The 15,557-nt window shown below is 49.6% G+C and overlaps 1 protein-coding gene across 2 annotated transcripts in view; it reads right to left on the reverse strand.

Annotated features, from left to right (window-relative positions):
• Positions 1 to 15,557, reverse strand: part of LOC144102531 (uncharacterized) — a 122,933-nt gene that overhangs the window by 49,106 nt on the left and 58,270 nt on the right. For both annotated transcript variants that reach the window (XM_077635790.1, XM_077635783.1), the window contains exons 7-8: positions 4,900 to 5,013; positions 2,119 to 2,244 (exon numbers count right to left, since the gene is read on the reverse strand). In XM_077635790.1, coding sequence (XP_077491916.1) covers positions 2,119 to 2,244; positions 4,900 to 5,013 — 240 coding nt within the window. The remainder of the gene's footprint in view (positions 1 to 2,118; positions 2,245 to 4,899; positions 5,014 to 15,557) is intronic.

Raw genomic sequence — 15,557 nt, forward strand, 5'->3', positions numbered from 1 at the left:
TTCTAGAGGCTATCGCGCTGCGCGAGGTGATGACAGAGAGTGTTGTGAATTCACTGTTATCAGTCTTTGCCCGAGTTGGATTCTCTTCTGAGATCCAAAGTGATCAGGGTAGTGTATTCACTAGTGCGCTCACCATATCATTTCTAGAGCGATGCGGCATTAAGATAGTGCACAGCTCAATCCATCATCCGCAGAGCAACAGCGTACAAAGGCGGCATTCTGTTCTCTAAAGCGAGTACTTAGGGGACTGTGCTATGAAAATAAGCTTCACTGGAACGCTTGCTTTCGTGCGGCACTTTTTGCATTGCGGTCAGTGTTGCATTGATCCACTGGATTTATCCCCGCTGAGTTGTTGTCTGAAAGGTCACTGCGCGGACTTCTGCGAATGGAACGCGACGCCTGGAAGGGGCGCGGAGAAGACCCGACGGTAGTAGAATTCGTGTTGACGCTGCTGGATCGTCTACATAACACTCAAGAACTCTTGGAGGCCAGCATGAAATCGGCCCAGGTTCGTTCTAATGTCTTCTATGATCGAACGGCGCGCACAACTGTGTTTTGTACCGGTAACAAGGTAATGTTTTTGAGAGCTTCAAGGCAGAATAGGCTCGAAGTACAGTGGGAATGACCTGCTGAAGAAGTTACCAAGCTCTCTAACACCAACTACGAGGTGAAAACCCCGGGAAGGCATTTGCCATTGTAACCTAATGAAGCCTTAAGTGCAGAGGGAGGCCGCGGTAAAACTAACGCTGAACCTTCCTGAGGAGATGGAAGACAACCTTATCTGTCTAAGCGGAGAAGAAAACAGCGCGAAGGAACTCCCCTCGAGGACTGAGCGGAGAGGAGAACTAAAAGAATCTCAGTTGTCTGATCTCGGTGAACTGATAGCAGAATTTGATGACTGCTTCGTAGACAGGCCGGGCAGAACTGCTTTGATTGATCATCATAATGAGCTAACTTCCAAGGAGCCAGTGCGGTCAAAGTGCTATCGACTTTCTCAATGGTAGAAAAATATTCTTGATAGGGAGGTAAAGCGCTTGCTGGAATTAAGAATAATCAAACAGTCCGAAAGCGAATACGCTTCGCCTATGATCTTGGAAGCTCCGGTTAAAGACCCAAAGCCTGTAGTGGATTACCGTAAGTTAAATGATGTCACCAAGGATGAAGTGTACCCTATCCACAGTATCGAGGAGAGAGTGGAACAGGTCAGTCGAGCAGCCTATAGAACTACGCTAGGCCTTATTCGAGGGTACTGGAAAGTTCCGTTCACTGAACGCGCCAGCAGATACGCAGCTTTCGTCACTCCAGCGGGAAGCTATCAACCAACAATGATGAGCTTCGGGCTCAAAAATGCTCCGTTTTGTTTCTCTCACCTAATGGACAGTGTTCTACACAGGGCTGTTAAGCATTAGCGGTGCCCTGCTTGGACGACATTGCTGTCTTCTCAGATTCATGGGCGGAATATTTATTGCATCTGAGAGCAGTGCTGAACCGTTTGCGTCAAGCTGAGCTCAATGTAAAGGCCGGGAAATATTGCCTTGCGAGAAGAACCATTGATTATTTGTATCACAATGTAGGCCAAGGTTTCAGGAAACGCAGGGAGGTTCAGATATCGGTGGTAGCGGACTACCCGCGGCCTAGGACAAAGACGGACATTAAGGCATTCTTAGGGCTTACGGGATATTACAATCACTGTATCCATGATTATTTTGGATTTGGGCCCGGGTAAATATCTAACGGTAATTGACCGTGCTGGACACGATGGCGACCTCTGAAATTGGCTCGGGTCATTTCCAGAAATTTAGCCCCAGGCCATCCCCGAAAATGTAGTTCATGGCTTTGAGATTTGGTCATCACATTGCTATGTCGTCGCTTTTGGCGTCACTATTTACGTTGCCGCGCTTTCGCGCGTCATACATCGGTTTAGGCGGAGTTAACCCCGGCAAATTTTTGATTCCAGTGCAAAGGACTGTGATGTAGCTTTGTACACAAACAAAAAGAACACCATGGCAGCATCTAAAAAACTGCTCTTTTTGGGTGGTGCAAGCAAAAATTCAAAATGGCCACCTGGGTTTTAGTCCAGCGCAGCAATTACGGGAACAAGCCATCCCCGCCACGCACCTTTGAATCGTTGTTGTAGGCCGCTCGCTTTCTCGGTGGGGGCGTAGAAGCAGTCGTGGTCGGGCCACTGGTATTCTGGTGCACCCACTCGGCCCGAGCCTGGCCACACATTTTTTGCCACGGGAGCTGCAGTGGGCGAACACAAGCAGCTCAGTAGCGATGGCAGCAAGGTGTTAATTCGTGTAGTTTTCATAAAAAATGTCTGTTAATGGTTTGTTAAATTTAAAAGCGCAAAAAGAAAGTGCAGAAAGCGATAACAGAAACTACTCGTTGCAATTTTAGCGCGTGTGCTCCGGTAGAGGATACTATACGACAGCCTAAACGGCCCTTTCGACGACTTAGACATGTTTTCGAGTGGTATTACAAACATTGCGTGACCCAACAAAACTTGTTCGCGATTTGAAACCGCCATCAAAAATTAAGCCGATATTTTAGGGAAAACCTACCCGCTGCTCTGGATCAATGACCATGATATATCGCCTGCTGAGTCCAAGGCCGCTGGATCGAATCCCTTTGTTGCAGTGGAATTTCGATGGACTTGAACTGCTAAACTGTGGTGTTCTGCACAATGCCAGTGCACGTTAAAGAACCCCATGAGCTCGAAATTTGTGTCTGAAGGTGGCCCTTTACGTGGTTTGACTGACTTCCAGTCAGTCTAACAGTGCCTATTGGAATTTTCCGTTCCCTGAGCAAAAATATCATGCTCCACAACCAGGCATTCCAGAAAGCATGGCTCAAGTCCTGCGAACAAAACGACAAAATTTGCACAGTCAGCTTGAAGGCCGCATTCAAGGCGTCCTTTCCATCGGTCCACAACGCTGGTCAGCGATCGTGCGCTGGCCGTAGAGGGCCATAAGGACCATATACTCGGTTGATATCGTCGCTGCTCCTTTGATAGGCATCGCAAAACCACATGACACCTCGTACTAAGTCATATGGAGTCGCAATGAAGCCGATTTCGAAACATGGGCCAGGTGTGGCTGGTCCGAAAAACAGGAAACGTGTCTTGTTCGCTTTGCAAGCTTTCAAGCCTGGCAGGACTTCTTAATGAACGCATGAGTCTCAGTTGCTTCCATTGGTCTTAAGTATCGCTTATTTCACAATACCACGCAGAGACAATTTTACAAACTAAATTCAAAAATGCTTTTACCAAAACGAATTATTATTAACCAAGATGAAACGCATTTTGTAAGCCACAAGTTTTTCGAGTTAATTCAGTTTAAACGTAGGCAGCTTCGAAAGTAAAAATCAAGTCTTGTTCATATGAACCTCATTCACGGGAAATACTGCCCGAAGTCTGGTGTTCTCTCGAGCCTCCGTGAACCATCTGCCACGGTTGGCGGGTGCCAAAGTCGAGGACGGAAAATTCCTCTCTCCTCTTGTAGAGAAGAGGAGCCTGTTATGCACATCGGTACAGGGACGAGCATATTATTTTCGATTCCTTTCCATCGATTGTCTCTCAATTTTTACCACTTAGGTTCCCCTAAATATTTATGCGTGTATTTTCTATTTTGGCAGGTGCATTTTTTTAGTTTTATTGTTTTAGTTTTCAAGAGAAGAATATGAGGAAAGCTTCTGTTTTACAGTCTTTTTGAAGAGTAGCAAAATTTCCTTAGTACTTCGAGTTTATTTACGACACCCTCTTTAATTCACATGCGTCGCGGAGTAAATGGTGCACAAAGTACATTATTTTCTCATGTTTGGGCAATTCCAGTTGCTGTTATAAAAAAACTTTGCTCTGTACAGTTAAACTAAATCTGGATCCTAATTGACTTCCCTTCATTTTTACTTATTAGTTGATGCAGCTCACCTAGTTCTATTTGTAGAAGCAAGATAACATCTGCCAAGAAAAGAAAATTTCAGGAAGGAGCCATGTTTCTTCACACAAGGGCTGAGATAAATTTTAAAACAAATATATTAGAAACATATCAGTTTCTGGGCGGCTGAGTCAAATTTTTTCGCAAAAATGTAGAACATTTATTTTAAAATAAACCTATTAGAAACAACGCTTGAAACCCCGACGCATAAGGACCTTATGCATACATGCTCTTCGCGCTGATTTACGAATTCCGCCATAAAACAAGTCACCCTTCGACATTACTTGTGATGATTAGAGGCCTTGAAAGATAATTTTTAAAAAAGCGTTAGAGTAAGAGTTTTCACGCTTTCCCTGGCAGCGCAGTTTTCCTAATCAAAACTGACCCCCCGTCCTCTCCACAGCTTTTCTTCCCTTGTCGTCGTTCCTAGCATGCCCAAAGCTAGGCGCCTCTCCAACGGCCACACCCTGCGAAACGTCATGGTATGGGCGTAGTCATACGGCCTTGCTTTAATTTTGTTTACTTTATTCCTCTAGGCAGCTCCATCGAGTAAGGGTCACGTGTAAGGGTCAGCCTTCCAACCTTGTTCAGCGGCGTTCAATACATTCCTTATTTTGTAATCGATTTCGCTGCAGCTTCTGCGTAACGTTCTTGTGAATTGCGATCGCATGCGACTAAAAGCTGTTGCGAGATATATACGTGCAGCCTCATCTAAGAACAGCGTGCGGGTTGAGACAGTCGAACCAGAAGAGCAAGCCAACTCGCAGGCGTAATTCTGTGTTCTCTGTTTTATTTAGATGCGGAAAATTAGCTTAGATATTCTCGGCAACATCACGCAAGCAGTTTGCGTACGATGTTCATAAAGTGTTGCAGAGGCCTGGTAACTCATGAAAAATAAGAGAGCGGCGCTGGAATTTCAGACAGTAAAGTGAGATCCTAGAAAGTACAAGAATCCTGTGCTTACCATGGCAGAGACTCGGCTGTGCAGAGCCTGTGCGCGATGTTGTGCTCCCGGGTGGAATCGCGTCTATTCCCGTAGTCTTGGGCGGGATCCGCCGTCTCCTTTTCAACGTCCCGGCTGCATAAAAATTGCACATGCAATGTTGTAGCGCGTAACTACTTACCAGTGCGTGTCATAGAGTTAAAGGGCGACGACCACCGGGTCCAGCACCTTCACTGCTCGAAATATTTCCCATCAGCCCGCTCGTTGACGTGGCAGTTCGCAACGAACATCTTCCGGAAGAGATAATTGGGATGACTAGAAGTAGTTTCTCAAAGGGCGCCTTCGTGCAAGACAATGACTCTATGCGCTTCTTCGACGAAACCAATAGCCGAGGTTTGGATGGTGCAGCAGGGACGCTGCCAAACATGGCAAAACTCCTTCACTGTAACCAACCAACGAGTAGCAAGGGGCCTGAAGATGCTTTTCATAGGCGCTGTGTTTACCTTGTCATAGCCAGGACAGCAGACAGCGTCCAACGTCAGAGACACTGGGCCAAATATTGGCTTCAGACTGGTGCGTTTCGTTCGCCTTCGTCCGGAAGCTAGACGCGTGGCCGTGGCCTGGGACCGTTTCCCAAGTTGCGTCGCATTAGGAGAACTGGAGGCGAAACTTGGGCTCGCTTTGAGCGTATGACGCAGTGCCTTTGTTGGATTAACGCCGATACATGCGAAATTGGTCTCGCCGCCCCACTGGTGGCAGCACCTGCCATTGCAGGGCAGGAGCGCGTCGCTCAACCGCTGCACCATTGTGCCAAAAGTGGTATGAGCATTCGATTCATAGAGGCCTGAGAGTCCTCATACCACTCCCAGCGCAATGCTGCAGCAGTGAAGCGGTGCGCAACTGAATGGCTGGTGTTTCCACCAGTAGGGCTGCGAGACCTAGGTTGCTCCTCCCGATAAACCTCTCGCGACCAATCACTAATTTAACTTACGGTGGGCACGTTGTGATGATATCACAAGGTCACGTGACCTAGGAGGCCCATCCTTCCACCTAGGTTGATTCTCTGAGGATATTAACGCCATAGCTTAAGGACCCCGCGTCGCAGAAAAGCCTCCATCGTCGCCGTTTGCCTAGAGCAAACATAAATCGCGAGAGCTATAGCTTCGGCTTCATCGCAAATTATCGCGCGTCAGCACGGTTAGCCCTGACTTTGCACAATTCATCTTGACTTTCTGTGGTTTTGTTTGACTTAAACTGTCTTACCCCGGTTCATGTATTATAAGATATTCATTTTCTTGATATTGCATTATTTTCAATTTTATTGCAGTAGAATTCCATTCCCTGCATTCGTAGATCCCTGGAAGTTGTCACACCACTACTGGCGCAGTGGTGCAGCGGTTAAGCGATACACCTCTGCACTGCGATGGCTGGTGCTGCAGTCGGTGAGGCTTGAGATCCATCTGGCTCTTCCCGAGGAACCTGTCGCGAAAGATCACTAACTGAACTGAAAGCCGCCACGGTGGGCAGCTTGCTGACACTCCGGCGGGAAGGTTGAGATGACGTCACAGCGTCACATGAGCTAGGTTGCCCACCTGCCATCCAGGCGGTTGGCGCCCAGCTCTTCTAGGTTGTGGAGAGAGCATAGAGGCAGGCAGCGGCTTTTCGGCGGAGTGGAGGCCCTAGAGCTAGGTAATAGTATCCGCGAAAAATTCCCAGAGAACTGACCATGAGCTAGGCTACCTAGTTTAGGTTCCATGTGATGTCAAATTCAGAGATGAGCAAACTCCCTTATTTTTAATTTTCCTCCCTCAACCTCACTTTTGAATCCATGGCCCCCCTTATCTTCATTTCGAAAAATTTGCTGGCCCTCCCTCGCCGTCATCCTCAAATTTTTGTCGGCCCTCTCTCACCCTCACTCTCACTAACAGTAGTTTTAAAACTCGGGGTTACTTTTGCAGTCGGCAACTTCTGGTGACATTACTGAGTAATAAACATATAAGACAAGCTCTCAAGGTGCTATTGGACGAGAGGCTAGACGCTTACAGTGCGCGTGTGTGCGTGTGCGAGCGCGTGTGTGTGTGTGTGCGTGCGCGCGCGCGCGAATGCGCGGCCACACTTCTCACCAGGAACAGAAATAAACTAAACGATGTGTTCCTGTTATTTGGAGAGTAGTACAAAATTTCATTTTTAGCGCATCGTACAATGCAAGGCGGAGCGAGCGATGATTCAAACCAAGGTGGTTAAGAGGCTCTTTTATTTCCACGGTTGGCTTTGCCCACTACAGTGCCGCACCACTTTCCTATTCCGCATTTCTAGCGAAAATAGAGAATAGAAAGAAGATACGACTGTACTGGACTATTCGAAGTGTGAAGAAAAAAGTACACACCAACGTCACGAACGCTTTGAATTCACAGGGGAGTTTTGTAGAAGCATTTTTTTTTTGCGCTGCATCCAATTCTTTGAAAACTCTCTCAGCTGAAACCTGACTTCGTTCCAGGAAACAAGGCTTAGAACGATACAGGCTTAGATCGACCTTTCGGTCCCTCGTGTAGGGACGAGGTATTAACACAAAAGATCAATGGGAGACCTTACTACTGAGCTCCGACCCGGCGACTCAGTTACAACTCGTCCGACTGGCCGAAGCCGCCGCCGAGAGTCAAGACCTTTCGGCCGTCGTCTAGGCGGGTAGCCCTCTGGCTACCCTCTTTCTGTTGGATATTAAAAGTTTTCCTATCCTATCCTTTCGCGCTATTTATCATCATGAACTTTATCCAACTCGCCCAATTTTCGGCTTTGCCTAACAAGGCTTAGAACTTGGGAATTTATCAGCCTTTCTAGGTATAATTTTTATTTTTTTTCCGCTATACTCTGATCGTCTGACACACGCGGGGCTGATAGGCACCACGGTTTCCGTTCGACTGACGGTCACCCCCATGGCTCGGCCATTGCCCCCTCGCTAGCGCATTATAGAAGGTGTTTAACCTTAGATTGTTTCACAATTTTTAAAAATAGGCTTTTTTGAGTTAGAAGAGCTCTTTTTTCGGCATAGCACTGTCAGCGGTGTAGTACATCACTGTGACGGAGAAGGCTTGCGGCTCCCTGTCTTGCAGACTACAGAAACTACGTCTTCGCCGGGAACCTTCAGCCTAAGAACTAGCATTTTAAAATGGGAATTCATATCCGGCTGCAGAGACGAAAACGTTAGCACAAAGTACGGTTCGGGCCGCCACCCTCGTCCTCAGACAGTGTATCTTTGCCCTCCCTCATGCTCACCTCATCATGTCTTTCCTCTCTCTCCCTCACCTCACCATGTCTTTCCTCCCTCCACCTCGTCCTCAAGAATTTTAATGCGCCCATCCTCCCTCACCCTCACCTCCCCGAGTGAAATCCTCATGAGGTGAGGATGAGGACGCCGTCATGAGGACTCACCCTCGTGAGGATGCCCACCTCTGGTCACCACAACCTGACCATTGGGTATTTAGGGAAATGTCCACTGGCGCAGATGGCAGTTATATTATTTATTGGTGGGGAGAGTTTGCTCGGGAAGGTCAACCTGGGTCGCATAAGCCCCGCTGTTGGCAACACCAGCCACCATAGGGCAGGGACCGCTGCACCACTGCGCCAGGAGTTGTGTGAGGACTCCCAGGGATCTATGGATGTAGAGTAGAGATTGCTGAATCCAGCATATATGGGCATTGACCCATTAACGATAACGCGTCATACCTTTAACTCGGAGCTGAACTGTCGCTTGCAGTTTCTAATGCGATAGCTTTACGAGGGCCATGAAGGCTAAAACTCTCCGGAGGCGTCCGTATGAAGCCTCTATCTGACAGGTGGTGTTTAGGGAGACTTGTCTCTCTTCACTTTCCCCTTGTTAACCATCCTCCTGACCTCTTGCCTATTTCCCCTTCCCCAGCTGTTGGGGAGAAGAGGGAGAGGCAGCGCACGAAGAATGACAGCCACCTGCCGGTCCTGCCAGTGCAGTGATTCACTGCTTAACCGCTGCGCCGCTGCGCTGGTAGCGGTGTGAGAACTCGCCGCTATCGTTGAATGTCACGCATTTTGTGTAGCTACTTAGTCGAAATTAGAATAGAATCAGAAATGGAATATATTGTAGAGTGAAAGACAATGAACTCGGAACTGGAATAGGATAAGAACCGGAATTGGCTCCCTAGTGAAAGAAGCATGATATTGGATTTCCGCCGCATCAATGCAGTTGATTGCCCCTAATTTTTTACTGTACTTTTCTTGTTGAGCCGATTGATGCACAGGCGTTCGGGTGCACAAGAAATTCTATTAAGGGTGTTTAGGAGACTTGGACTGTTCGGCTAACGTCGGTGAAGAAAAAAGCGTTGCACATTAGCCATCGTAGTAAGAGTGCACGGAACCAGGATTTTCGATTACCAGAAAACACATTGTTTAGAATAATAAACACGAGCCGTCGTACAGAGTGCGCATTGTGTAATTTCAAACTCAAATAAGCCGGAACAAAACGGCTCGAGAGGAAAATTGCATTCGTGCCTGGTGCTTTTTTTCTTGTGCCGTATACAGCAGGAACGCAAATTATCTTGGCTAGTCGAAAGTTCAATTACAGCCTCCTCGGCAGGCAATGCCGTTGTAGAGTGACGAAATAGCGAAGGAGACAAAGTTTAGGGGTGCGGTAACAGGCTTCCTGACACCATGTTTCAAGCGTTAATACTGTTTGCAGCTAGACCGGAACTTAAAGTTGACCACTAAAAAGGCTGAAGAGTACAACGTTGACGCTGTTTCTTATTTGAGGAGCACAAGATTTGGTGCTCTTGCTCTGTCGATGATGCAAGCACTTGCAGCCCGTAGGGGGGTCAGCTTTGTGCAGACCTGTGGCGAGCAGTGACGCCAACTTAATGCATGAAAATCTGCTGTGCCTGGCCAAGCAGTCCCAGGTGTGTTTAATTCAACCGGCGGTATTTCAGATCCTTTCTTGAGATCAGTATGTAGTGTTACGTTTCGCCTACGACGCGCGGTATAGCCGGCGCGGATGCAACGGACGCCGGGGCTTCCTTCAAAGTGGCGGTCATTTTGGGCCCGTTCAGTGCTGCCGTAACGCCTCCCGCCAAGCGCGTCCAGGCAGGTTTCATTGCCACGTGTCGTCGTGTGTGTGTGTGTGTGTGTGTGTGTGTGTGTGTGCATGTTGGTGCCCACGCTTGTCAAAGCGCGGCAGCCGGGGAGAGGAGCTCCCCAACTGGGAGGCGAGGAGGTCTGACCGGCGCCGGCCCGGCGGACGCGCACGCCACGTCTAAACATGTCCGAGCGTCGCCGTATCGGGCGCCTCATCCCAAGCCGTTCCTTCTTGCCCTCGACTCCGTGGGTATAAAGGGAGCTGCCCCGGACGCCAAGGAGACTTCGATTTCTTCCTTCGAGTAACGTGGTCGCCCTGACCGGCTGCTCTTTTGCGATGCCAGAATAAACAAGTTGTTCTGTTGCCAGTCGACTCATCCTTTGCCGGGACCTTCGGATGTTTCCAGCTGTGCCCCAGGCCGCCAGGCCAACGCTACCCTTGGGGCTTGCGACCCATATGCAACAACTGGTTGCCAGCGGTGAGATCCCGACAACGGAGGCCAGCAGCGAAGATATGCGGTCAGCTGTATGCTGAGCAGCACAACGACCATCCGGGAGCAGTGCAACGAGCCCTGTGTGATGACTGGTTGCCTGCAGCGGAACGACTGCGCTGAATTCTTGGCTGCGAGGTTTGGTGAGTGCGGGACTTTTTTCTTCTGAGTTTTGCCAGGCTTTTGTTAGTGTCAGAAACAGAGCTGGTAATTGTGTTGTCGTTGCTGCCGGGTTAGTTTGCGGCAAGACAATAGTAGGCAGTAGAGAAAGCAGCATTCGGAGCAGCCATGGATTTGAAGTCGTTGCGCAAACCGAAATTGCTGGAGCTTGCAAGAGAGTTGGGTCTGGATGTCTCAGACAAACTCAGAAAACCAGAACTGCTAAGGGCTATTCTTGAGTTGGAGGCTGAGGATGACGAGCTGTCGGAATGCCTTGAGACCATTGAGGAGAGGGAGCAAAAAGAGGAGCGCGAACGTAAAGAGCAAAAAGAGAAAGACGAGCGCGAACGTAAAGAACAAAAAGATAAAGACGAGCGCGACCGTCAACACGCTTTGGAAATGAAGCGTCTCGAGGTAGAGATGGAACGCGCACGTAATGGATGTCAGGCACACGGTGCAGGAGAACGGGTATCGTTCAAAATGACTAACCTGATGCGGCCGTTTAAGCTTGGAGAGGACATTGGTTTGTTCCTGGTTAACTTTGAGCGAACGTGCGAGAAGCAGGGGTTCTCTCGGGAAACGTGGCCCCAGCGCTTGCTCACTTTGTTACCCGGCGAGGCGGCCGACGCAGTCGCTCGCTTGAAGAGAGAGGAGGCAGAGGATTTCGCCCAAGTGAAATCGAGTCTGCTAAAAAAGTACAGGCTGTCAGCGGAGGCGTTCCGTCGGAAGTTTCGGGAAAATGAAAAAGGCTGAAGTGAGTCATATACAGAGTTTGCCTACAGGCTTATGTCAAACATGCAGGAGTGGCTCAAAGAAGAGAAAGCGTTTGGTGACCACGAGAAAATTCTGCAGTGTTTCGGGCTAGAACAGTTTTATAGTCGGTTACCTGAGAACGTGCGGTACTGGGTCTTGGATAGGCCAGACGTTAGTACAGTGGCTAAAGCCGCCGAGCTAGCCGAGGAGTTTGTGACGCGTCGGGCTCGCGGAGCTAAGGACGGTTAAAAGGGTGAATTTGGCTCCAAGTCTGAGAGGCCGTAGTTCACACCCATGAGAGCAAGGGGGGACACACGTAGTGCGGATGCGAGTGAAAGCAGTCCGACCGAACGTAAGGAGACGGCGGCAGCCGAAGCCGAACGCAGAAAGCGGTTCGAGACGAGGCAAGCGCGCGTGTGTTATACGTGCCAGAAGCCGGGTCACTTTTCGGCGCAGTGTCCAGAAACAAAAAGAAAAGTCGTGTGTTTGTCATTATGTAGCACTGACGAGAACATGAAGCTTCTCGAGCCTTACATGCGAGACTTCCTCGTGAACGGGAAAGAGTGCCGAGTGCTTCGTGATTCCGCAGCTACAATGGATGTAGTTCACCCCTCTTACGTAGAACCCGATATGTTCACGGGCGAGTGCCCATGGATCAAGCAAGCCGTGGAAGCTCATAGCGTGTGTCTGCCCGTAGCAAAAGTGCTTATTGAAGGACCTTTCGGAGCAATTGAGACGGAGGCCGCAGTGTCATCTATGCTGCCCCCCCCCCCCCCCCCCCAGTACCCGTACCTATTTTCGAACAGGTCCTATCACCTCCTGCGCGAGAAGGGGCTTTTGTTTGGTGAGGCTAGCGTTCAGGCCTTAACCAGATCGAGAGTTCGGGAGCTCGCTGCAAAGGCGGTAGTTGCGGGGCCGACGTTGTCGAACAATGAGAAAGGGTCGGAGGCGCAGCAAGCTGATATTCAGAGCACGTCCGAACTGAATAAAATTGAGCCTGTAGCGTTGAAGGCACCAGGTACTGGAGAGGAAATGCCCGACACGGGAAAGTTAGAAGAGCTATCTGCAGATTTGCTCATCGCGCCTACGTCCGATGGACTTAATAGGTTGCTAAAAGTCAGCCGGTCGGCTTTGATAGCCGAGCAAAAAAAGGATGGCAGCCTAGAAAACATGCGCTGCAATGTCAAGGAAGGTATCGCCAAGAAAAATGTTCGTTTTGTGGAAAGAGGTGGGGTCTTTTACCGGAAGTATCTAGACCGCAGGGGAGTCGAGTTCGATCAGCTGATCGTGCCTCAGTGCTACCGTCAGGATCTGCTGCGCTTGTCGCATGGCGGTTCGTGGTCCGGACACCTAGGAGTTAAGAAGACAAAGGACCGTCTCTTGAAAGAGTACTATTGGCCAGGGTGTTTTCGTGACGTAGAACACTTTGTGAGGACATGTGACACCTGTCAGCGGGTTGGCAAACCAGGGGACAAATCGAGGGCGCCGTTGAAGTTGGTACCTATCATTACGGAGCCTTTTAGACGGCTCGTTATTGATACAGTGGGACCTCTGCCGGTAACAGCCACGGGGTACAGACACATTTTGACTGTGATCTGCCCAGCGACAAAGTTCCCTGAAGCAGTGCCGCTTAAAGAACTCAGCTCAGTTGAGATAGTCAATGCACTACTGTCCATATTTGCGCGAGTTGGTTTTCCTGCGGAAATCCAGTCAGATCAGGGCACAGTGTTTACTAGCGCTTTGACGACAGCCTTTCTCGAAAGGTGTGGGGTGAAGCTGTTACACAGCTCAGTGTACCACCCACAGTCGAATTCCGTTGAGAAGCTCCACTCCGTCATGAAGCGCGTGTTGAGAGCATTGCGTTTTGAGCAACAAAGTGATTGGGAGCTGTGTCTGCCTGGGGTGATGTTTGCATTAAGGACCGCGCCGCATGCGGCTACGGGGTTTTCGCCAGCTGAGCTGGTGTACGGTCGCTCGCTGCGGTCTCCGCTTCGCATGCTTCGAGACTCGTGGGAAGGCAGGGGCGACGACCCAGTCGTGGTCGAGTACGTGCTTAGTCTCCTCGAACGCTTAAGAAGGGCACAGGAGTTGTCAGGTGAAGCAATGGCAAAGGCCCAGCAGAGGGCCAAGGTTTATTATGATCGGACAGCCAGGGCCCGTCGTTTTGAGGTGGGCGATGAGGTAATGATATTGCGCACATCGCTAAAAAACAAACTCGACGTGCAGTGGGAGGACCCAGCACAGATTGTTCAAAAACTGTCGGACGTTAACTACGTGGTGAGTCTGCCAGGAAAACGGAAAGCGCAGCAAGTTTACCACTGTAATCTGCTCAAACCCTATAGACAACGGGAAGCAGTGGTGTGTATGATGGTAAACGTTCCCGAAGAGCTTCCGGTCGAGCTTCCGGGACTAGGCTCAGTGACGAACAGGGAAGACACGGATCAGGTCATTAGTGACTTAATCATTAAAGCACCGCTGTCGGCTGAGCAGAAAACCGAACTACACCAACTCTTACAAGAGTTTCAAGGTCAGTTCTCTGAGAGGCCTGGTAGGACTTCTGTCCTTACTCATGATATAGAACTTACCTCCCCAGAGCCAGTACGATCCAAGGCGTACCGGGTGTCACCCCGCCAGCGCGATATTATGGAGGCTGAGGTAAAGAAAATGCTACAGCTCGGTGTTATTGAGGCGGGTGAGAGTGATTATACCTCCCCTTTGATTTTAGTTGAGGTACCGGGCAAGGAACCTCGTCCTTGCGTCGACTACCGCAGGCTTAATTCCATCACTAAGGATCAAATTTATCCGATCCCTAACATCGAGGAGCGCCTTGGGAAAGTTAGTAGCGCTCAGTTTATTTCCACCCTAGATCTTGTCAGGGGTTATTGGCAGGTTCCACTTACAGAAGAGGCTAGTAGGTATGCGGCGTTCATTTCACCAATGGGAACATTCCGTCCTAAAGTTTTGAGTTTTGGTTTGAAGAACGCGCCATACTGCTTTTCAAGCCTCATGGACAAAGTGTTGCGGGGACAGGAAGAATTCGCTTTACCGTATTTAGACGACGTAGCGATATTCTCCGCATCCTGGTCTGAGCATACGGCACACTTGCGGGCAGTGCTAACCCGCCTGCGCGAAGCGGGCTTGACAGTCAAGGCTCCCAAGTGCCAATTAGCACAGGCCGAGGTTGTCTACCTCGGTCACGTGATTGGACAGGGTCGTCGCCGCCCCTCTGAAATAAAGGTGGCCGCTGTGCGAGACTTCCCGCAACCGCGCACGAAGACCGATATTCGGTCGTTCTTAGGTGTCGCCGGCTACTATCAGTGGTACATCCCCAGGTACTCCGATATCGCGGCTCCCCTGACGGATGCTCTAAGAAAAACAGAGCCCCAAACAGTCGTCTGGAGTGAGACAAAGGAAAGAGCTTTTAGCGCCCTAAAGAGCGCCCTAACAAGCCAGCCTGTGCTACGATCGCCAGACTACACAAAAGGGTTCGTTGTTCAGTGCGATGCTAGTGAGCGAGGCATGGGCGTTGTACTGTGCCAAAGGGACAATGGAGAAGTGGAACACCCCGTCCTGTATGCTAGTCGTAAGCTGACCTGTCGTGAGCAGGCGTACAGCGCCACCGAGAAAGAGTGTGCGTGTCTCGTGTGGGCCGTTCCGAAATTGTCATGCTACCTAGCCGGCTCGAGGTTTATCATTGAGACGGATTACTGCCCTCTCCAATGGCTGCAGACAATCTCTCCCAAAAATGGCCGCCTCCTGCGCTGGAGCCTCGCTTTGCAACAATATTCCTTTGAGGTGCGTTACAAAAAGTGGAGTCTCAACGGTAACGCCGATGGCTTAAGTCGAAGCCCCTAACGTGGGAATACGCCTCAAAGTTGTTTGTTACTGATGTTTTCTTCCTGAGGCAGGATTTTTAACATATTGCTTTTGTTTAGTGTTTCAAAGTGATTATGTGCTTTCTAGTGCAATTTTCCAATTTGTGGACGCGTTCTGAGTGCTGCTTGGCTACTGTAAGGAACTAGGCAGTAGTATAAAAGGGGAAAGAGCCTGGCAGAGCTTAGTGAGGGTTGTCTCGTGCTTGCTGACTGAGCGGTTGCGTTTCGGCGTAGTTCTAACGCTTGCTGGGAACGAGCACAAAAATGGCAACTCTCCCGAAGTCACTTTGCAGTGCCCTGTGTG

Source organism: Amblyomma americanum, chromosome 1, assembly GCF_052857255.1.
Source record: "Amblyomma americanum isolate KBUSLIRL-KWMA chromosome 1, ASM5285725v1, whole genome shotgun sequence".
Lineage (NCBI taxonomy): Eukaryota > Metazoa > Arthropoda > Arachnida > Ixodida > Ixodidae > Amblyomma > Amblyomma americanum.